At 52.9% G+C, this 20,490-nt stretch overlaps 1 protein-coding gene across 9 annotated transcripts in view; it reads left to right on the plus strand.

Annotated features, from left to right (window-relative positions):
* The window catches only part of COL5A3 (collagen type V alpha 3 chain), a 40,226-nt gene extending 21,255 nt beyond the window's left edge, over positions 1-18,971 (plus strand). For 6 of the 9 annotated variants that reach the window (XM_067733840.1, XM_067733841.1, XM_067733842.1 and 3 more), the window contains exons 33-67: positions 178-222; positions 392-445; positions 569-613; positions 1,011-1,064; positions 1,158-1,211; positions 1,341-1,394; positions 1,525-1,632; positions 1,806-1,895; positions 2,129-2,182; positions 3,079-3,186; positions 3,296-3,403; positions 3,493-3,546; positions 4,213-4,266; positions 4,914-5,021; positions 5,098-5,151; positions 5,342-5,395; positions 5,506-5,559; positions 5,672-5,725; positions 6,257-6,364; positions 7,036-7,089; positions 7,273-7,326; positions 7,721-7,774; positions 7,932-7,985; positions 8,184-8,291; positions 8,463-8,516; positions 9,008-9,061; positions 9,248-9,355; positions 9,645-9,698; positions 9,779-9,814; positions 10,475-10,528; positions 11,116-11,323; positions 11,404-11,516; positions 13,268-13,336; positions 15,813-16,052; positions 16,143-17,130. In XM_067733840.1, the coding sequence (XP_067589941.1) occupies positions 178-222; positions 392-445; positions 569-613; positions 1,011-1,064; positions 1,158-1,211; positions 1,341-1,394; positions 1,525-1,632; positions 1,806-1,895; positions 2,129-2,182; positions 3,079-3,186; positions 3,296-3,403; positions 3,493-3,546; positions 4,213-4,266; positions 4,914-5,021; positions 5,098-5,151; positions 5,342-5,395; positions 5,506-5,559; positions 5,672-5,725; positions 6,257-6,364; positions 7,036-7,089; positions 7,273-7,326; positions 7,721-7,774; positions 7,932-7,985; positions 8,184-8,291; positions 8,463-8,516; positions 9,008-9,061; positions 9,248-9,355; positions 9,645-9,698; positions 9,779-9,814; positions 10,475-10,528; positions 11,116-11,323; positions 11,404-11,516; positions 13,268-13,336; positions 15,813-16,052; positions 16,143-16,289 (2,775 nt within the window). In that variant the 3' untranslated portion in view covers positions 16,290-17,130. Of the gene's footprint in view, positions 1-177; positions 223-391; positions 446-568; positions 614-1,010; positions 1,065-1,157; positions 1,212-1,340; positions 1,395-1,524; positions 1,633-1,805; positions 1,896-2,128; positions 2,183-3,078; positions 3,187-3,295; positions 3,404-3,492; positions 3,547-4,212; positions 4,267-4,913; positions 5,022-5,097; positions 5,152-5,341; positions 5,396-5,505; positions 5,560-5,671; positions 5,726-6,256; positions 6,365-7,035; positions 7,090-7,272; positions 7,327-7,720; positions 7,775-7,931; positions 7,986-8,183; positions 8,292-8,462; positions 8,517-9,007; positions 9,062-9,247; positions 9,356-9,644; positions 9,699-9,778; positions 9,815-10,474; positions 10,529-11,115; positions 11,324-11,403; positions 11,517-13,267; positions 13,337-15,812; positions 16,053-16,142; positions 17,131-18,193 lie in introns of those variants that run through there. The other 3 variants (XR_010942471.1, XR_010942470.1, XR_010942472.1) reach the window with 3 other exon arrangements.
* Positions 18,972-20,490: the final 1,519 nt, after the last annotated feature.

Here is a 20,490-nt window from a genome sequence, read left to right on the forward strand (position 1 = left end):
AATTGGGTGCCTGTGATCTTTGCGTAGTTGCATGTGTAAGCTGTACTGATGCGTGCGTGTGAGTGAAAGCCTTGCAAATGAATGTGGGGCAGGCATCTTTCCAGGTCTCTGACTGGGTGCATTTGTGTGTTTGTGTCATGTATTTGCACCATCACCCTCATCTAATTTACATTCCAGGGGAAGGCTGGGCAGCCAGGTCTGGAAGGAGAGCGGGGACCACCAGTAAGAAAATGGGGGCAGGGCTGGAAGGAGGGGCTACGAGAGGAGAAGTGGGCGGGAAGAGGGTTTGGGTTACTTCAGGTAGTCATGGTGGGGGGACCCAGAGGACTCATCCTCATCTCCTAGGCTCGTCTACCCTCTCACTTCCAATGTTTGCTTCTTTTCTATTCAGGGCTCCCGTGGAGAGAGGGGGCAACCAGGTGCCACAGGGCAACCAGGCCCCAAGGTATGGGGTGGGTGGGAGGTCAGGCCCCCCAAGCAGGCCCTCTGCCCCGGGCTCACCAAGTCCCACCCAATACCTCCTCGTTGAGTTCGTTCTGCAGCCTGAGTCTCATTCATTCCATCCTAGGGTGATGTGGGCCAGGACGGAGCCCCTGGGTTCCCTGGAGAAAAGGTGAGTGAGTGAGTGAGTGAGTGTGTGTGTGTGTGTGTGTGTGTGTGATTCTGGGTAGGAGACAAGCCCAGAAGGTGGGGAGACATTATAATGCAGAAAAAGCACAGCCTCTGAAGTCAGAGAGCTGTGAGTTCAAGTCTTAGCTCTGCCATTCACCTGCGGTGTGACCTTGGGTGAGTCACTTAACCTCTCTGTGCCTCAGTTTCCAACTCTATCAAATGGGAATAACCACAGTCCCCATCCCAAAGGGCTGCAGTGGTGAATGAAATGACTTCCTGTGCATAGAATGCTTGACCCCATGCCTGGCCTGCAGGAAGCACCCAACATGCTGTTGTCATTATGTGGGACTCAGGGGCAGGCAGGAGGGATGAGTGAATGATTTCTGCTTCCATTTCAGGGCCTCCCAGGTCTGCAAGGCCCTCCTGGGTTCTCTGGACCAAAGGGTCCCCCTGTAAGTGAGCTCGCCCTGCTGGGGGGAAGGGGGAGCCAGGCAGTGGGGGGACTCCTTGTTTGTGCCTCAACTCTCTCCCACCTTGTCCCTCAGGGCCCCCAAGGGAAAGACGGGCAACGTGGGCACCCTGGACCTAGAGGAGAATTGGTGAGAAACCCTTTGACCTCTGGCCCATGACCCCATTAGGCTCTCCATTTCTTCCCCTCCATGACACCTCCATTTTGTTTTTGTTTTTGTTTTTTTTTCATGACACCTCCTCTTAATGTTTCTCCTCAGGGCTTCCAAGGTCAGACAGGCCCACCTGGACCAGCTGGTGTCGTGGGTCCTCAGGTCAGAGTGGACCCCACAGGTCTCCCTAGTTTTGCACCAGTTCGGGGATATTTGGGGGAGGGGGAGGTGATCTCAGGCAGACCCCCACCCCAGGCCACCTCCATTCAAGATGAGCCTTCTTCCTCTCCAGGGAAAGACGGGAGAAGCAGGGCCTCTGGGTGAGAGGGGGCCCCCAGGCCCCTCTGGATCTCCTGGTGAACAAGGTCTTCCGGGCCTGGAAGGCAGAGAGGGGGCCAAGGTGAGACCCTGCCCCACGGGAGATCTCATCAAGTGACCCCAAAGGTCCCTCAACATCCCCACGGCACCTCCAGGCTCAGAATCAACACCATGGGGCAGGGGGCCCAGACTCACAGATTGAGGGGAGATGCCCTCTTCTCTGGAGTCTGACCTCCCTCTTCTGCACTCCTCCAGGGGGACCTGGGACCACTGGGACCCTTTGGGAAGGAAGGGCCACCTGGACACAGGGGCTTCCCTGGTCCCCAAGGAGCCCCCGGGGACCCAGTGAGTATCATTTGAAGCCCCTCCTGAATGTGCCTGGCTGGGCTGTGAAGCAGAGGAGGAAAGGGGGGCCCAGGGGAGGGGCAAATGTGATAGTAAAGTAATGGCTGCAGGAGGGACAGATCCCTGAACCTCAGTGGCCGGGAAGCGGGTGGGAACTCTGAGCCCCCCAGAGTGAAGACAGGACCCAGGGGCACCCCTGGGAGTCTCTCGACTGTGAATCATCTCCTCCTCAGGGACCTACTGGTTTGAAGGGTGACAAGGGCCCCCCCGGCCCCGTCGGGGCTAACGTAAGTGTAAACCCGTCTGCTGTGTGGCAGGCAGGGTGCAGGGGTCTCAGGGTTTCTGGGAAGCTGGGTATTGTCCTCATCAAGTCTGTTATTTGGGGAGCCAAACAGGTCGGGGTCACGGCCAACTCTGCCGCTCACTGGCTGGGCAGTCGTGTCACTGCGCGAGCTTCCGTTTCTATGTCTGTAAAATAGTCCCATCTCCTAGATGATAGTAAATCTCAGTGAGATGATCCGTTGGGCACATACTTACCTGCGTAGCAGACATCAGCGTTTAAAAACCTTCTTTCAAAAACAAACAAACAAACAAAACCCTTCTTTCTCCTGGAGTTTACTACAATCTAGCCAGGGAGATAGGGATCCGCCGCGATGAATGCCACAAGGCAAAATAGCGCAGAGTAAAGGGGAGAAGGGGAGAGCCGTTGAAACAGGCAGGCCAGGGAAGGCCTCCTGAGAAGGTGACATTTGAGCTGAGACCTGAAGGCGGTGAGGGAGGAGCCATGTGGGTGTCTGGGCGGAAGAGTGTGCCAGGCGGAGGGAACGGCATGTGCAAAGTCCTGAGGCTGGAGGAAGCAGTGAGCAGGGCCGTGTGGCTGGAGGGGAGTGAGCCTAGGGTGAGTGGGAGGAGATGAGAGCATAGTCGTGCAGGACCTTGTGGGCTGCCAGGAAAACCTTTTTTTCAACAAGTGGGGTGGGATCCGCAGAGGGATGTGGGCAGGGAGGGAGGGGAGGCACGTGCGCTGACTCAGGTGTTCACAGCGCCCTCTGGCTGCTGTCTGGGGGAATAGATTGGATGTGCTGGTAACCACCTAACTCAGGGCCTGACTGCTTGAAAACCCTCCAATAAATGAGAATCACCACTGCTGCTATTATCCCTGACCCTTCCCCCCTGTTTTCAGGGCTCCCCTGGGGAGCGCGGTCCTGTAGGCCCAGCAGGGGGCATTGGGCTTCCTGGCCAAAGTGGAGGCCAAGGTCCTGTTGGCCCTGCAGGCGAGAAGGGGTACCCGGTAAGTGCCTGCCCCCCATCCCCCAGGCATCCCCCAGACCCAGCCCTCTACATATCAAGAGCTCATTTCTGCCGTGGCCCAACATACCCCTTTCCACTCCGCCCATCAGGGTGAACGCGGCCCCCCTGGTCCCACTGGCAAAGACGGGATCCCAGGGCCCCTGGGGCTTCCTGGATCCCCTGGAGGTGTGGGGCCTTCTGGCGAGGAAGGGGACAAGGTGAGAGAGAGTTCATGGAAGAGGAGGGGCTGGGGGGAGGATGGGGGTAGAGGGAGGCATGATCCTCCCTCATCCTGTTTCCTCTGCAGGGAGAAGTGGGAGACCCAGGTCACAAAGGCAGCAAAGGCGATAAGGGGGATGCGGTGAGTGGGGGGCCCCAGTGAGGGGGGTGGTCCTCGGGGAGGGGAGAGGGATGTGGAGGATGGCCAGGGGGAGGCCACGGAGCTTCCTGCCTTCATGAGACCCATCTTGACACCTGCAAGTAACAGAAACCACTCAGGCTACCTGGAATAAAGGGGCTAACTGCACCCCCAGCTTCCCTCCGGAAATTCAGCCGCAGCGCCCAGCGTCAGGGAGCCAGCTCAGTCCCTGGGTCCTGGTGGGACTTTTGGGCAAACGTTCTGATGGGCCAAACTTAGGACACATGCTCTGTCTGGTCCCATGAGTTGGTAGCTAGGAAGACAGGGTTGGGGGAGGGAAATGCAGCTTCTTTGTGGGGGGAGTGGACAGGGGTGCAGTGATTGACATCTCTAGTGTTTCCAGCCCCCCAATCTTGAACCTGAGGGGTTTTGGGGTTTTTTTTTGCGGTACGTGGGCCTCTCACTGTTGCGGCCTCTCCCGTTGCGGAGCACAGGCTCCAGACGCGCAGGCCCAGCGGCTATGGCTCACGGGCCCAGCCGCTCCGCGGCACGTGGGATCCTCCCGGACCAGGGCATGAACCTGTGTCCCCTGCATCGGCAGGCGGACTCTCAACCACTGCGCCACCAGGGAAGCTCCTGAGGGGTTTTTGACTCTGTTCCCTCCTCCAGGGCCCACCTGGACCAACAGGGATACGGGGTCTTGTGGGACACCCAGGCTCCCCGGTGAGTGATCCCCGTTTTGTGGCCATCCCCTGGATCCCCAGTGGGAAGGGACAGTGTTCTCCATGGTGACTCAGGCCCAAACTCAGCCCTGACACTGACCTACCCCTCCATGCCAACACTCAATATGAACTCACCCCAGAATCTGACTCAATCCTGACCTCAACCCCTGAACCCCATCACAGCCCTAATCTCAACACTGCTTGTGACCTTAACCTCAATCCCATCTCAGACCTGACCTTCACATCCAACAGTAGCCGAACCTGACCCAGTCTTACCCTTAACCCCAGTCCTGACCCACCCTCCAATGCCGACCCCAAACCTGGGCTCAAACTCTGATTCTACCTTGGCCCTAACCTCAAACCCTACCCTACATCTCAACCCCATCTGGACCTTCCCCTCATCACCTTAACTGACCTCAACTTGACCCTGACTCACCACCCAATGCAAAGTTTTTAGAAAAACTTTGACTCAACCCTTGACTTCATTGCTCATCTCTGATGCTTAACCTGCATCCCCAACTTCAAACCCAGTCCTGACCCTCTCCAAACTGAATCCCAACCCTGAGCCTCAATCCTGACTTTGACCTTGACCCTCTCTCCGACCCCTGACACAGACCCTAACTGTGCCTTGCCCTGTCCTCCCCCCAGGGGGCAGATGGGGCTCAGGGACGCCGGGGACCTCCAGGCCTCTTTGGGCAGAAAGGAGATGATGGAGTGAGAGGCTTCATGGGGGTGATTGGCCCCCCTGGCCTGCAGGTAGGTGTCTGAGTTTGGGGATACAGCCTCTGGTCCTTCCCACTTTGTGCCCCAAGTTTTCTTCTTTGTTCCACAGGGGATGCCAGGCCCTCCTGGAGAAAAGGGGGAAGTTGGAGACGTAGGGTCCATGGTATGGACAATGGGGGAAAATGGGGTTGTGGTGGTAGGGCGGGGGTGGCCATTAAACCAATTTGGGGGGTCACAGGTCACATTGTCATTTTAAGGGTCATGTGGGCCACCAGCATCAAGGGTGGTGTTTGTGATTAGTGGAGCTTTGAAGGACCATGGGGTCACCGGATGCTCTTCTGACTGTCCCACAGGGTCCCCATGGAGCTCCAGGCCCTCGGGGTCCCCCGGGCCCCAGCGGATCAGAGGTGAGGACTCTGGGGGAGGGCAGGATGCCTCAGAGGTGAGGACATAGCTTTCCCAAGAAGGGGCTGTTAGGATTGCACAGTCCCAGCTGTACCCCTTGCTGTCTCTCCAGGGTCCTCCAGGGCTGCCTGGGGGAGTTGGTCAGCCTGGAGCAGTGGGCGAGAAGGTGAGAGAGAGAGAGAGCCGGAGTCTGCCTGGGGTGGGGAGGCACAACCGGTCCTGCCTGGGGGTGGCTGCCAGGATGGGAACTCTCCTCACCTTCACTTTGCCTCCTGCAGGGTGAGCCAGGGGATCCTGGAGACCCGGGACGCCCAGGAATCCCAGGCATCCCTGTGAGTGACCTTTGTCCAGTGTCCCTGCACCCATCTCAGGGAATCCCTGACCCCTGGGCATCTAGGGTCACCATGACCTCTGCAGCCCTAGGTCACCCACTGACCCAGGACCTACAGGCATCCCCTGTTATCTTGATGACAGAGCCCTGAAAGGTATCAGGGTTGCTACACAAAGTTCTCTAGGTTGTACACTGCACAAGGGTGTAGGGCTGAGGAGGCAGGTGGGGCTCAGATCTAAACCACAAGCCCTGGCTTGGGGATGAGTTGCCCAGAGGGGATCCCTTTTCTGATTCACTCCAGGGTGGCACATGGGCTAGCCCAAATTTGCCCATGACCTCTGGGCAACTGGACCATCCTGACCCCTGACTCCTATAAATCCTAGATTCCTCTGACCTCTGACCCTTGGGCGGTCTAGGCTACTCTGACCCCTAACCCCAGGAAAGCCCCAGGCCACCCAGATTCCCGAGTCCAGGTATGCTAACCCTTGACCCCTGGAGAGGCCAGGCACCTCTGAACTCTGTTTCTGAAAAGGGGCCCAAGGGAGAAATTGGTGAAAAGGGGGATGCAGGCCCATCTGGGGCAGCTGGACCGCCGGGCAAGAAAGGCCCCCCTGGAGAAGATGGAGCAAAAGGGAACGTGGTGAGTCCTGGGGGACATGGAGGGAGAGACTCGGGGAGGAGCACGTGTGTCACCTTGAACCTGCTCCCCAACGTCCAGCTGGGGGGGGGGGTCCCATCCTCCAGTGTGCTGATTCCACAAGCAACCCGGAACATGGCTGAGTAAATGAATGATTGAATGAAAGAATGAGTCAATATAAAAATGGAGTGGTTATATGTCATTGCAGTAGGGGAAACTTGATTCCACACTGAGTTGTTCTAACAATGCTGGGAAGGTCAAGGTTGAGACTCATGCTGGGTCAGAGTTGGCTGATGAAGGATTTGCCATCAGGGCAGAGGTGGAGCCCCTCCCACCATGGTGATGGGGCTCGGGGTTGGGATGGAGGACAGCAAGGAGCTCCGGGGTCTGAGGGACCTTGACTTGAATCTCACCACCCCACCACTCGCCGAGTCCTTTCTCTGAGGTCAGTTCTGTCTGTGAGTCCCAAGCCTAGAGGATGCAGTGAGATGATGCATGCAGCATACTTAGCTCACATTAAACACGAGAATGTTCCTTCTACCAGGGCTGGGATTCTGTGTTTTGTTCACCAGTGTATCCCAGCAACCAGAGCTGTGCCTGGGCACAGTTAAATGAATGAATGAATGAACGCTCCATCATTCAGAGATATAATTATCCATCATTCTGTGTTCCAGGGCCTCACAGGGCTCCCAGGAGACCTAGGCCCCCCCGGAGACCCTGGGGTTTCGGTGAGTGTGACCCCTCCTTACTCGAAAGCCTAGCATATTCCCTATTCTGTTCCCATCTCCACAACGCCCCCACAGACCTGGGCAAGGTCGATGGAGGAAATAACCTTCACATTCCTCCAAACCTCACCCTTAAATTCTCATGTACCCCCATGACCCCTTCCGACTTTGTTCCTCCCACCACAGGGTCAAGACGGCCCCCCAGGGGAGAAGGGAGACCCTGGAGATGTGGGGGGACTGGTGAGTAGGGGAACAGAGGATGTGGTGCATGACGAGGGGGCTTGGGGCTGGTGGGTGGGTGAATTGGGGGGTCAGGAGAGTGGGTTAATGAGGTACCCAGGGCCCTTGTAGATGCACCTGCTTTGCCTCTCTGGGTCCTCACCGTGAATGTGAGTAGCTTGAGGGTAGAGGCGGGAGATGGCTGGTGCTGGGTGACATGTGGGGAAGGCTGTCTTCACATCAAAGGCATCCTGATGGGGACGTACGTATACGTATAACTGATTCACTTTGTTATAAAGCAGAAACTAACACACCATTGTAAAGCAATTCTACTCCAATAAAGATGTTTAAAAACTAAATAAAAAGGCATCCTGAAACCATCATCCTCAACTACCCTGCTGGTTATAATCTCCAGGGTCCACCTGGTGCTTCTGGGGAACCCGGTCCCTCTGGGCCCCCTGGCAAAAGGGTGAGTGATGAGTACCCCCCACCACCTCCTGGCTGCCCTGGCTCCAACTTTGTTCCATTCACTCTCACAGCCCCCCGCTCCCCCCCTACAAAACCCCCACTCATCCCCAGAGCACCCACTCACCTCACAGCTCCCCACTCACACTTTCTCCCCTAAGGGTCCTTCTGGTCGCACGGGTCGAGAAGGCAGAGAAGGGGAGAAAGGTACCAAGGTGAGTGCCCCCTGCCAAGGGGTGGGGGGGCCTTGTCCTGACCTGTCAGCCAACAGTTGGGCCATCAGAATGGGGAGAGGCCTGGGACACCACGGGTGCTCCAGTTCCGACCCCTCCCTGCTGGTTCTTGGCTGGCGGGTCGGGAGGCAGCCACCCCCTGACTCTCTCTGCCCCCTCCCTTGCCCCTGTGCTTTTCAGGGGCAACCAGGTCCTGACGGGCCCCCAGGGAGGACAGGCCCAGTGGGGACTCGAGGGCCCCCTGGGCGTGTCGGGCCTGAGGGTCTTCGAGGGATCCCCGGCCCTGTGGTGAGTGGGGTGGGAACAGGGACAGGGCGGTGGGGGGGGATCCTGCCTTCCTGATGCGCTCCCATCTTGTAATTTCTCACCATAGTTAGAAGGAGCCGACCCTGGTGGGCAGCGGGACATCCACACTGAGTTCTGACAGAGTTCAGCCCCCCATGTTCTGCTTTGCCCTAGGGTGAAGCAGGCCTGCTGGGACCTCCTGGACAGTTGGGCCCTCCTGGCCCCCTGGTAAGTGACTTCTTTGTCCCTGAGGTCCCAGCACTGGGAACCACACTGGCCATCCAGTGAGCATCTAGTAACCATGGGTGCTGACGCTGCAGACTGACCACTCATTGACTAGCCATCTGATGGTCAACCCTGACCGTCTATACTAAGCATCTCTTCTGATCACTCATCTCAATGGTCTACACTGACCGTCCACCCTGACCCTTCGTCTTGATGGTCTACATTGACCAAACAGACCACCTATCTTAATAGCCTACACTGACCATCTACATTGAGGTTGACCACGGACCATCCAAGTTGGCCGTGCTCCAACAAACCCCTTCATTCATCTCTCATCATCCCTCCTCTTTCTTGACCATCATCCCCATGACCACTTCCCCGGTAATTCCACTTGAAACCTGGGTAATTTCCCATTTGACCATCCCCCAATCACTCCCATGGACCTTGAGGCTTTCTGTCTGAGACTCACCAGCTGACCCTAACTCTTCTTCCAGGGGCCCTCTGGCCTCCCAGGGCTGAAGGGAGATGCTGGCCTCAAGGGGGAAAAGGTAAGGATACCTCCTTCCATTATTCTCCTCCCCCACTTAACCCCGCTCTCCTCCACCCTTACCTCCCTCTGTAGCCAGAGGGCTAGGAGATTGGAGTCTCCTCTACTACTCCAAGGCTCTAGGAGAACAATCTCCCAATCCCCCGCCCACACTTCTTCCCCAACATGTGCCTCTTTTATCCTCCAGGGCCACATCGGATTAATTGGTCTCGTTGGCCCCCCTGGGGAGGCTGGTGAGAAAGGGGATCAGGGTTTGCCAGGAGTGCAAGGCCCCCCTGGCCTCCAGGGAGAACCTGTGAGTGTGTGTCCTGCCCCGAGTGGGAAGATTGTGTTCAGAGGGTGGTGGGAAGGCAGAAGTGGGGCTTGTTTGGAGACTGTGGGTATGGGGATTTGGGAAGCCTGGGTCTAGAATGATAGGGGTTGTGTCTGGAGAAAATGGGGGGCTCTCTCTGGGGACTTGAAGGTTGAAGTCTGCATCTGGGGTTTGGGGTCTTCTTTGGAGGGAACTGGAAGCCTGTCTGGGGGATGTGTCTGGACCATAGGGATGAACCCTATCAATGATGACTCTGATGTCCTTTCTCCAGGGTTCCCCTGGTCCCATCGGCTCTCTGGGCCACCCTGGACCCCGAGGTGTGGTGGTGAGTATGAGGGATTTGTGGGGTGGGGTCACCTTGTTGGGCCAGCCAGGACTCCGGCTCTCCCTGTCTCTACCCCACAGGGTCCTCCAGGACAGAAAGGTTCAAAGGGGTCCCTGGTGAGTACTCACTGTTCCCTTGGGCTCCCACATCCCAGCCCCCTTCAACTGCGCTAGAACGCTCAGGGCCTTTGCATTCATTCATTTATTTATTCAGTCAGTCAGGCATTCAACAAGTATTTCTTCAACACCTGCCATTGTATTTTTTTTTTAACATCTTTATTGGGGTATAATTGCTTTACAATGGTGTGTTAGTTTCTGCTGTATAACAAAATGAATCAGTTATACATATACGTATGTTCCCATATGTCTTCCCTCTTGCGTCTCCCTCCCTCCCACCCTCCCTATCCCACCCCTCCAGGCTGTCACAAAGCACGGAGCCAATATCCCTGTGCCATGCGGCTGCTTCCCACTAGCTCTCTACCTTACCTACCATTGTATTTTGTCAAATCTAAGATGCCATCCATTGTAAGATGAGCCATTGTTTTATAAACTGCTATGGAAGAAAACAGTTCTACCAAGTAAACTATGACTTGTCACAGATGATGACTTCAGAGGTGTTCACATATAGAAAGAAAATGTGCAGTTTATGCTTGGTGCTGCAAATTGCATGTCCTTACCCCCAGTGCTGTGTGTGTGTGTGTGTGTGTGTGTGTGTGTGTGTTGGCAGGCAGCGGTCTCCATAGACAGAGTTCACACCCAAATGACTTCTCCCTACAGGGATCCCAAGGTCCCCGCGGAGACACTGGACCCCCAGGTCCCCCCGGCCCCCAGGTGAGTTACCCAGGGACTATGTTGGAGTGTGTCCCCCTTGCGTCCCTCAGTGCCCAGAACTGGGCGGAACACCAGGTGTTCAGGGGGTGCAGGTGGGGTGGGAGGTGGGCCCAAAAGCTGAAGGAGGATCTGGGCTGTGTGTAGGGCGTTGGGGGGGACATCCATGGGGGCTCTGACAGTATCTCTTATGTCCATCTCTCCTGGCCTTTCTCTGTCTCTATCTCAAACACTTGTTTCACTATTTTATCGTTGTTTCTCTCTTCCGGGCGCACCCTCTCTCTGTCTCTCTCTGTCCTTGTCTCTCTCTCTCTCCTTTGCCTGACTTTGTGGTTCTGTCTCTTTTTATCCTCTCTCCACTTCGGCCTCTCCCCATCTCTGAGCCCTTCTGTCTCTCTCCTTCCCGTGTCTCTGTTTCTGACTGTCTATCTCCCCTTGTCCCTGTCTCTATCTCTCCCTCCCCTTTCTCCTCTCCCCCTACCCCTGTGTCTTTCTGCCCCCCACGTCTTTCATTTCTGCCCCTCTCTCTCCCTGTCTCTTCCTCCTGCGTCTCTGATCTCCTCCTCTCCTCCATCCCCACCTCCGCCCAGGGTCCATCTGCGCAGCTGCACGGGCTGCGCCGGCGCCGGCGCTCGGTCCCGAGCCCGGGAGTCCCGGAGGGCGGCCTGGAGGAGGTGCTGGCCTCGATCACGTCGCTGAGCTTCGAACTGGAGCAGCTGCGACGCCCTCCGGGCACGGCTGAGAACCCGGGCCTCGTGTGCAGCGAGTTGCACCGCAACCACCCGCATTTGCCCGACGGTGAGGTTCCGTCTCTCCCCCGGTGGGCGGGGAGCCTCGGGGTCCGCCCGGCTCATCCGCCCTACCTGGCTCTGCGGCAGGGGAATACTGGATTGACCCCAATCAGGGCTGCGCGCGGGATGCGCTCAGGGTTTTCTGCAACTTCACGGCGGGAGGAGAGACCTGCCTTTACCCAGACAAGAAGTTTGAGACCGTGAGTACCTCTGGGGGTGAAGTGGGAGGTGGTGGTGGTGGAAGGAGGGACCAGACTCTGGAAACCATTTCATTCATACCCTGTCCACACACACACACACACCAGGCGTTGACTGGGACTTTATTTTTCCTTCAACTAACATCTATTGAGCACCTACTGTATTGCCAACTCCTTGAAATGCTGGGGTTACAGCAGAGAATCCAAAAAAAAAACCTGCTTTGCTTTTATGGAGCTCATTTTCTATGGGGAAAGACAGATAAGAAAATCTAGTAAAGAAATCAATAATGACGGAGAACCTTGAGATAGCAGGTATGTGTGCCAGCCCTAAGCGCTTGGCTGCATTAACAACCACCAATGTGGCCATCCTGTTATCATCCCTAAAATAGGTCACCAACAAGAACCTACTGTGTAGCACAGGGAACTATACTCAATATTTTGTAATAACCTAGAAGGAGAAAGAATCTGAAAAAATAGATATGTATGTATGTATAACTGAATCACTTTTCTGTAACCTGAAACTAACACAACATTGTAAATCAACTATACTTCCATTAAAAAAATAAAATTCTGTTATCATCCCCCAGACAGGGAAACTGAGGCACAGAGAGGGACAAGATTACCCACGACAGTCTGGCTCTTGTCCCAGCCCTTAACCTTGCTCTATTGTGCCCTAACCTGCTGTCTTATAGGCCCCATGGGCTCACTGCCCTCCACCTGGTTCCCCAGAAATCCTGGGGTTCTCCATCGGGGAGCCCTGAGCCTAACAGCCTGTGACACCAAGCCCCAGGCTTGGCTATAGAGGGCAGTGGGTGTGCAGTGAGCTTCTGGACCCTGGACTGCTCAGACTGCAATCCAGATCTGTCACCTCAGTTTTTTCATCTGTAAAGTGGGGTTCAAGAAAGTATCTACCTCATAGGGTGGTTGTGCCATTGAGGCGCCAATGAACATATCAGGGGACACTGAATGAACACTGACTATGTGTGTCGCTGTGTTAATACCTCTACTGCAGGGAAAACACATTGTAAGCTCAGGGCCTGCAAAAGTGCCCAATAATGTCCTTCTTATTTATTCTTATTTTTTACTGGTCAGAGCCCTGGTTTAGTGGGAACTCAGATACCCTAGTGGATGCAAATTTAGACGAGCTCACCCCCACCCAATTTATGGGGGCTTGAGGTCAGGGCTTGATCTCTAAACAGTTGCTGACACCTGAGGCCTGATCTCTCACCAGCTCATCTTCCTTCTGCCCAGAGAGAGGCTGGGGCAGGGAGTGAGGAACATTCTTGGTTTGGGTTCCCCAGACACAGACCCTGAGATGAGGGTTTGACAAGGGCAAGTCATTTATTTAGGAGGTGATCCCAGGAGGGGTAAGTGAGAGGGGCCAGGGGAGGCAGCCAATAAGGGGTGTGCTGTTAAAACATCACCGTTGGACACCCAAGGCTCAGTTCCACTGGGGACTTCCAGGAGACAGTGTAGGGTAGGCTCCTGGGAGCTGTCCCCCACCTCGGGGAGAGGGAGCCGGGGCATTTATCCACCAGCTCTCATCAATCATTGGTGGAGGCTGCCTCAGAAGGCGGGAACACCCAGCCTCTTGGGTCTGTCCTGTGTACCAGCCAAGTCCAGTCCAACAGTCAGAGAACAGACTGAGATTCCCTGATATCTACAGTCAGTAGCTTTCATTGTGGGGAGGTAAATGCAGAAAGGACATGGTGGCCCCCTGGGGCACCTGCTACACCGTCCCCTCCACTCCCCAGGTGAAACTGGCCTCCTGGTCCAGAGAAAAGCTGGGAAGCTGGTATAGCACATTCCGTCGAGGGAAGAAGGTGAGTTGCCCTGGAGGCCAAGGTGGGGATGGTATAAAAATTGGTGGGAAGCAGCATGGGAATTGGAGGAGGTGAGATGAAAAGGATAGACTCACTTTGCCTCTTGATGATCACAGCATCAGATGTATGATAGGGCAAAGCACAGGTCATGGTGGCGATCCAGAGGCAGTGCTGGAAGGACCTGAAGGCTTCCTGGTAGAAGTCACAGCTCAGCTGAGGTCTAAGGAATAAGTTGGGTTGCAAGTTTGGGAGGACAAGGAATAGTGTTCCAGGCAGATGGAACAGGATATATGAAGGCTCAGAGTCAAGAGAGGGCCTGGTAAATTTAAAGAAAAGGTGACTTGCTCTGCTCTAGAGAGTGTGAGGGGGAATGTGGTAGGAGAAGAGGCTGGGGAGGTGGGTGTGAGCTAGGCCCACTTCCTCAGAAAGATCTATGAGCAGTAGGGAGCCATGGAATGTTTTTAAGTGAGGGAGGCACCGAGATTAAATCTCTGTGATAGAAAAATGCCTCTGAGCTGGTGGTGGTGGTGATGGGGAACTTGGAGGCTGGGAGACCCAGAAGACTGAGGTGTTGGTCCAAGAGAGCAAGGAAGGGACCAGGCTGGAGCTGGTGCTATGGGGATGGAGAGGAGGGCATGGCTTAGAACAACCTCTGAGAGGGGAAGTCAGTACGACCTAGTAATTGATGGGATGACAAGTCAATAGGACCTAGTAACTGATGAGATGGCACGTGAATAGGACCTATCAGGTGAGTAATTGATGAGATGGAGGGGAGGGAAGAGATAGGGATGACACCCAGGTTCCTGGTTTGAGGGACTGATGTCTAGTGAGGTTCTGAGATATGTAAATGGGAAGAAGGTCAGGTTTACGGGATGGAGTGGAATCTTGGGTTCATTTGGGATTTGTTTATGTTACATATATGTGTATGCTAAACATTGGGAACATAGCAGCAAAGAAAAGTTCCTAACTTCATGAAGTTGATATTCTACTGGGAATAGGACCAAGGAAGCAGACAGACCATAACCAAGGAAACAAAGCTATCATATAATGTCAGGGGGTATCTTGGTTTGGGTTCCCCTGAAAGAGACCCTGAGGCAAAGACTCAATTGCAAGGGGCTTATCTGGGACGTGATTCCAGAAAACATCAATTGTGGAACATGAAAGGGTACAGGGAAGAGAAGGAAGCCAGGACGCGTTACCAAGCCAGTTATCTCAAGTTAATAATATATTTTATGTAACCCAATATATCCAAAATATTGTCATATCAATATAAAGATTATTGAGGCATTTTAAACTTTCCCCCTCTGAGTTCTTCAGAGTCTGGTGCATATTTTATATTTATAGCACATCGTAATTTGGACACTAACTTTCCTTGGAAGTACTTAGATTGCATAAAACCTGCAGTTGAAAAAGTACATTCACATCCTCAAGTTGTTCCAAACCTCAGTTTTCTGATAAATGGATTGAAGCTCAGTTATTAGTTATAAATTAACGTTACAAGTTTTAAATTAAATAATTAAATAAAAAATTAAAATTTAAATGGATGGACCTAGAGATTAGCATACTAAGTGTAGTAGGTCAGACAGAGAAAGACAAATATATGATATCACTTACATGTGGAATCTAAAAAAATGATACAAATGAACTTATTTACAAAACAGAAATAGACTTACAGACATAGAAAACAAACTTACAGTTACCAAAGGGGAAAGGGGAGGGAGGGATAAATTAGGCATTTGAGATTAACAGATACACACTACTATATATAAAATAGATGAAAAATGAGGACCTACTGTAGAGCACAGGGAACTATATATTCAATATCTTGTAATAACCTATAATGGAAAAGAATCTGAAAAATAATATATATATGAGTATATGTGTATATATATATATATACACACACATACACAAATAACTAAAACTTTTCACTGTAAATCTGAAAATAACACGACATCGTAAATCAACTATACTTCAATTTTTTTTTTTTTTTTTTGTGGTACGCGGGCCTCTCACTGCTGTGGTCTCTCCCGTTGCGGAGCACAGGCTCCGGACGCGCAGGCTCAGCGGCCATGGCTCACGGGCCCAGCCGCTCCGCGGCATGTGGGATCTTCCTGGACCGGGGCACGAACCCTTGTCCCCCGCATCGGCAGGCGGACTCTCAACCACTGCGCCACCAGGGAAGCCCTTATACTTCCATTTTTTTAAAATGAGTGCCAACAGAAAAAAATTAACATTTAAATAAAGTTTTGAAAACTTTCTCAGTCTCACCGGCTGCCTTTCAAGGGCTCAATGGCCACACGTGCCTAGGGGCTTGCAAGAGAACCGTGGACGACCGGTGGCTGGTGGGGCTGATAAAGATGAGGACGTGGCAGGGCGGGCAGGTCTGCGGTGGGTGGAGATCCTGGGAGGTGGGTACCTCAGAAGGAGTAGAGGCGAATGGAGCACGCTCACCTCTTCTTTGTCCCACCTCCAGTTCTCCTACGTGGATGCGGATGGGGCCCCGGTGAGTGTGGTGCAGTTGACCTTCCTGAAGTTGCTGAGTGCCACAGCCCGCCAGAACTTCACATACTCCTGCCAGAACTCGGCCGCCTGGCTGGACGAAGCTGCAGGAGACCATGGCCGCTCTGTCAGTTTCCTTGGGACCAACGGGGAGGAGCTGTCCTTCAACCAGACGGCAGCAGCCACCATCACTGTCCCCTACGACGGCTGCAGGGTAAGGGAGGGGTGAGGGGCTGGCCAGAGCAGGGCGGGAGGCTGTGGCTACCCTCCCCCTGACTCAGCATCCGTGTCTTCCCCCGGTCAGCTCCGGAAGGGACAGACGAAGACCCTCTTCCAGTTCAGCTCTTCCCGAGTGGGATTTCTGCCCTTATGGGATGTGGCGTCCGCTGACTTTGGCCAGACGAACCAGAAATTTGGGTTTGAACTGGGCCCCGTCTGCTTTAGCAGCTGAGAGCTTCACGGGTGGGAGGGAAAATGAGGGAGCCCCAGATGGGGCACATTTGGTGCTGAGGCTTTGAAGCCATCACATTTATCGTCTCCTGGGACCGTGGAGCCAGGGGAGAGTCTGCTCATCACCGTCAAACAGTATTCCTTCTCCATTCTGGGGGTCTGGAGGCTGGACTCCCCTGGCCCATGAGTCCCATTTCCCTGCACTTCACCCCGGCTGGCATAACTGTAGTCTGGCTCTGTCTCCCCTTCCTGCTCACCCGATGCTCAACTCCCTCCCCTGACCCCCATGCAATGAACTTCTAACCCAGAGCTGATGAATGCCCCCCATGCCTGCCTCGCACCCCTCAGTCAGTGCTCTCAACACCCTTTGGTGCTACCTTCCGCATAGTTAAGCACTGGATGTCTCCTGATCCCAGGCTGGGACCTCTTCACTCATTCCTATTTTCAGGTGGGTTCACAGTGAATGGACTGAAGTCAGACGACAGAGGGAAGTGGGATTTCCCTGGGCTGAGCTGTGTGTTCCTTCTGTTGCCTCAGCCCCGCTAGCTCTGAATACTGCTTCCCCCCATATCTCCCCAAATGCACCTTGCCATGCCAGATGGTTTGGGGACCAGGATGGTGGAGGGTAAATCAGGATCCTAATGGTGCTGCCCTATTTATACCTGGGTCTGTATTAAAAGGGAAAACCCCCTCTGTTGTATATTTAATCTGCTTCTTCCTTAGGGAGGGCTGGGATATGATGAGAGAGATTCTAGCATGATCCCCAAGTCCGCCCCCCACCCCGCCCCAGGCCATAGGGCATAATTGGCATCTCAAGTCTGAGAATAAACCAGTGAACTGTGTCCCTGTCTGCTTTTCATCTGACGCTGGCCATATCTCTCTTAGGGTCAGGCTCTTGTCTCACCCAAGGAATCTGCCACCACCTGTCTTAATAATTGAGTCTTTTGGTAGAGGTAGCTTTGGGGGTCGGGGAACCTAATTATAATGGGATTCACTGGAAGTGATGGGCCTGTTTATTAACTTAGGCTGCTAGAGGAAAAGTTGAAAAAATAGTCAGATCTCTAAGAGAGCAGATCTTAAATGTTCTCAGGACAAAAAAAGAAGTGGTAAATATGTGACGTGAGGGAGGTGTTAGCTAATGCTATGGTGGTAATCTTTTTGCCATATATAAGTGTATCAAATCAACATGTTATATACACTTTAAACATCTACAATGTCATATGTCTATTATATCTCAATAAAGCTGGGAAAAATTGTGAACCTATTAGGAAGACATTTAACTTTAAAAAAGAAAGTAGACAGATCTCCATGTTGACCTTGATTGGTCTTGGGATCACTGCCTGAGTTGAGGGGATGTATCAAGAGGTGACATGGAATGTGGTTTTGGTTTGAGATAAAATGACTAGGGGTCAAAGGTTTGGGTGGCAGGTCAAGGGAGTGAGTTGGGGGTGAAGAGATTTGAATTATGAGTTGACCCTTGTGGTGAGTTGGAGGTTAGGGGTTAAGGGTAGAGTAAATTACGTTGAAGTGGGTTGAAGATAAGTTGAGTTGGAGGGTGGTTTGAAGTGTGTTGAATCAGTTTGGGGATCTGTTGAATTGGGGGTTGGAATGATGAGTGGATTACATTAAGGGTTTGGAATTGGATATTGGGTTGAATTGAATTAGGGTTGATTTAAGAAGTAGAATGAACTGAGTAGAGGTAAGTAGGGGTTACTATGAATATGGGGTAGGGATTGCCAGTGTGGTAAGGTAAGATGTGATCAGTTAAGATGAGAGTTGGGTTTGGGGTGACTTGGATTTGGGGTTAGATGTTGGGTTGAAGGTTTTAAAAAACAGATTTATTGAGATATAATTCACATACCATATAATTCACCCATTTAAAGTGTATAATTAAATGGTTTTTAGGGTATTCACAGACTTGTGCAACCATAACCACCATCAATTTGGAACATTTTCATCACCTCAGAAAGAAATCCCATATCCGTGAGCAGTCACCCATCATCTCCTCCAAACCTCTCGGTGGTAGGAAACCACTAATCTTTCTGTCTCTGCAGATTTGCCTGTTCTCCACATTTCATATAAATGGAATCATACAATATGTGGTCCTTTATGTCTGGCTTCTTTCATTTAGCATAATAATGTCACAGTTCATGTTGCAGAATGCATCAGAACTTCATTCCTTGTTATTGTTGAATAATAATTTACTGCATTTTGTTTATCCATTCAGCACTTGATAGACATTGTTGAGTTAGGAGTGATGGAGGGCTGGTGTGAGTTAAGTTGGATCAGGTGGGATTGTGTGGGTAGAGGTAGCAGGTTGGAGTGAATTGCCTCCCTCAAACCCAGGGCTTGGGACTTCCCTGGTGGTGCAGTGGTTAAGAATCCACCTGACAACGCAGGGGACATGGGTTTGAGCCCTGGTCCCGGAAGATCCCACATGCCGTGGAGCAACTGAGCCGTGCGCCACAACTACGGAGCCTGCACTCTGGAGCCCGCGAGCCACAACTACTGAAGACCGCAAGCCACAACTACTGAAGCCCACATGCCTAGAGCCCGTGCTCCGCAACAAGAGAAGACACCGCAATGAAAAGCCCGTGCACCGCAACGAAGAGTAACCCCTGCTCACCGCAACTAGAGAAAGCCCATGCCCAGCAACAAAGACCCAATGTAGCCAAAAATAAATTTATTTTAAAAAACCCCAAAACTAGAGCTTACTCTGCTATTCCTGCCAGCAGCCCTCTAAGGCCACCTGAATACTTGCTCTAGATTCCTTTATTCATTCCATAAATGTTACTAAGAGTGCTAACTCTATGAAGAATATTGGTGCCCAGAGGTTAATCCATGAGTTCATCCCTTTATTCACTTATTCATTTGTTTAGCTCTATTGAGTGTGTAGTAAGCACTAGGCATTGCTCCAGATGTGGAGATAGAAGAAAGATGCCGTATCTGCCCCTCAGGACCTTACTTCTGAGGAAAACAGATTCTACACAAATCTCTATGTAATGTGGCTTCAGGTAGCATTAATTGTTGTGAAGGAAAATCAAACAAGTTACATGGAGAGTGATGGAGTCGGGGGCTTACTTGAAATAGGTTGGTCAGAAGAGGCTTTGCTGAGGAGCTGGTGTTTTAGCAGAGACCTGAAGGATGTGAGGGAAGAACCAAGTGGAGTCTTTTTTTTTTTTCTGCGGTACGCGGGCCTCTCACTGTTCTGGCCTCTCCCGTTGCGGAGCACAGGCTCCGGACGCGCAGGCTCAGCGGCCATGGCTCACGGGCCCAGCCGCTCCGCGGCATGTGGGATCCTCCCGGACCGGGGCATGAACCCGTGTCCCCTGCATCGGCAGGCGGACTCTCAACCACTGCGCCACCAGGGAAGCCCCAAGTGGAGTCTTTTTTTTGGCCGAGTAGCTTGAGGGATCTCAGTTCACTGACCAGGGACTGAACCCAGGCCACAGCATACAGCAGTGAAAGCCCAGAATCCTAACCATTAGGCCACCAGGGAGCTCCCCATGTAGAGTCTTGAGGAAGTATCCGACACACAATGAAGAACCCAGAAACCCTCAAATACCAATGAGGGCTCTTAGGGGGTGGTGTTTCTCCTGGTCATCTCTTCTCCAGATGTGTTGCTTTTGCTGATTTCTTCACCCTGGGTTGATGTCTATCAACCCAAATGTAGACCGGAGCCTGCCTTCCTTTTAGTTCCTCTCTCAAACATCTTTAACTCAAGAATGCTTATGGTGGGCTTCCCTGGTGGCGCAGTGGTTGAGAGTCCGCCTGCCGATGCAGGGGACACGGGTTCGTGCCCCGGTCCGGGAGGATTCCACATGCCGCGGAGCGGCTGGGCCCGTGAGCCATGGCTGCTGAGCCTGCGCGTCCAGAGCCTGTGCACCGCAACGGGAGAGGCCACAACAGTGAGAGGTCGCGTACCGCAAAAAAAAAAAAAAAAAAAAAATAGTGTAATGACTCTTTAATTATGTAAAAGCTCATTAAAGAATTACAAATTCAGCCCTGCTAAATTAAAGGGTAATTGACAAAGGTGTAAGGAGGGAATTTTAGGCCTTGCACGCTCAGCATCGTCACCGGCACCCTGGCGGCTGCTGGGAAATTCCCAGCTGATTTGCATATTCAGCAGCCATAATTAATCGCACTGCTTGTGCTTCAGGAGCAATTACTCCAGAGCTGGGGGTGGGGCAGGGCGGCCAGCG

This window comes from Pseudorca crassidens, chromosome 3 (assembly GCF_039906515.1).
Source record: "Pseudorca crassidens isolate mPseCra1 chromosome 3, mPseCra1.hap1, whole genome shotgun sequence".
Taxonomy (NCBI): domain Eukaryota; kingdom Metazoa; phylum Chordata; class Mammalia; order Artiodactyla; family Delphinidae; genus Pseudorca; species Pseudorca crassidens.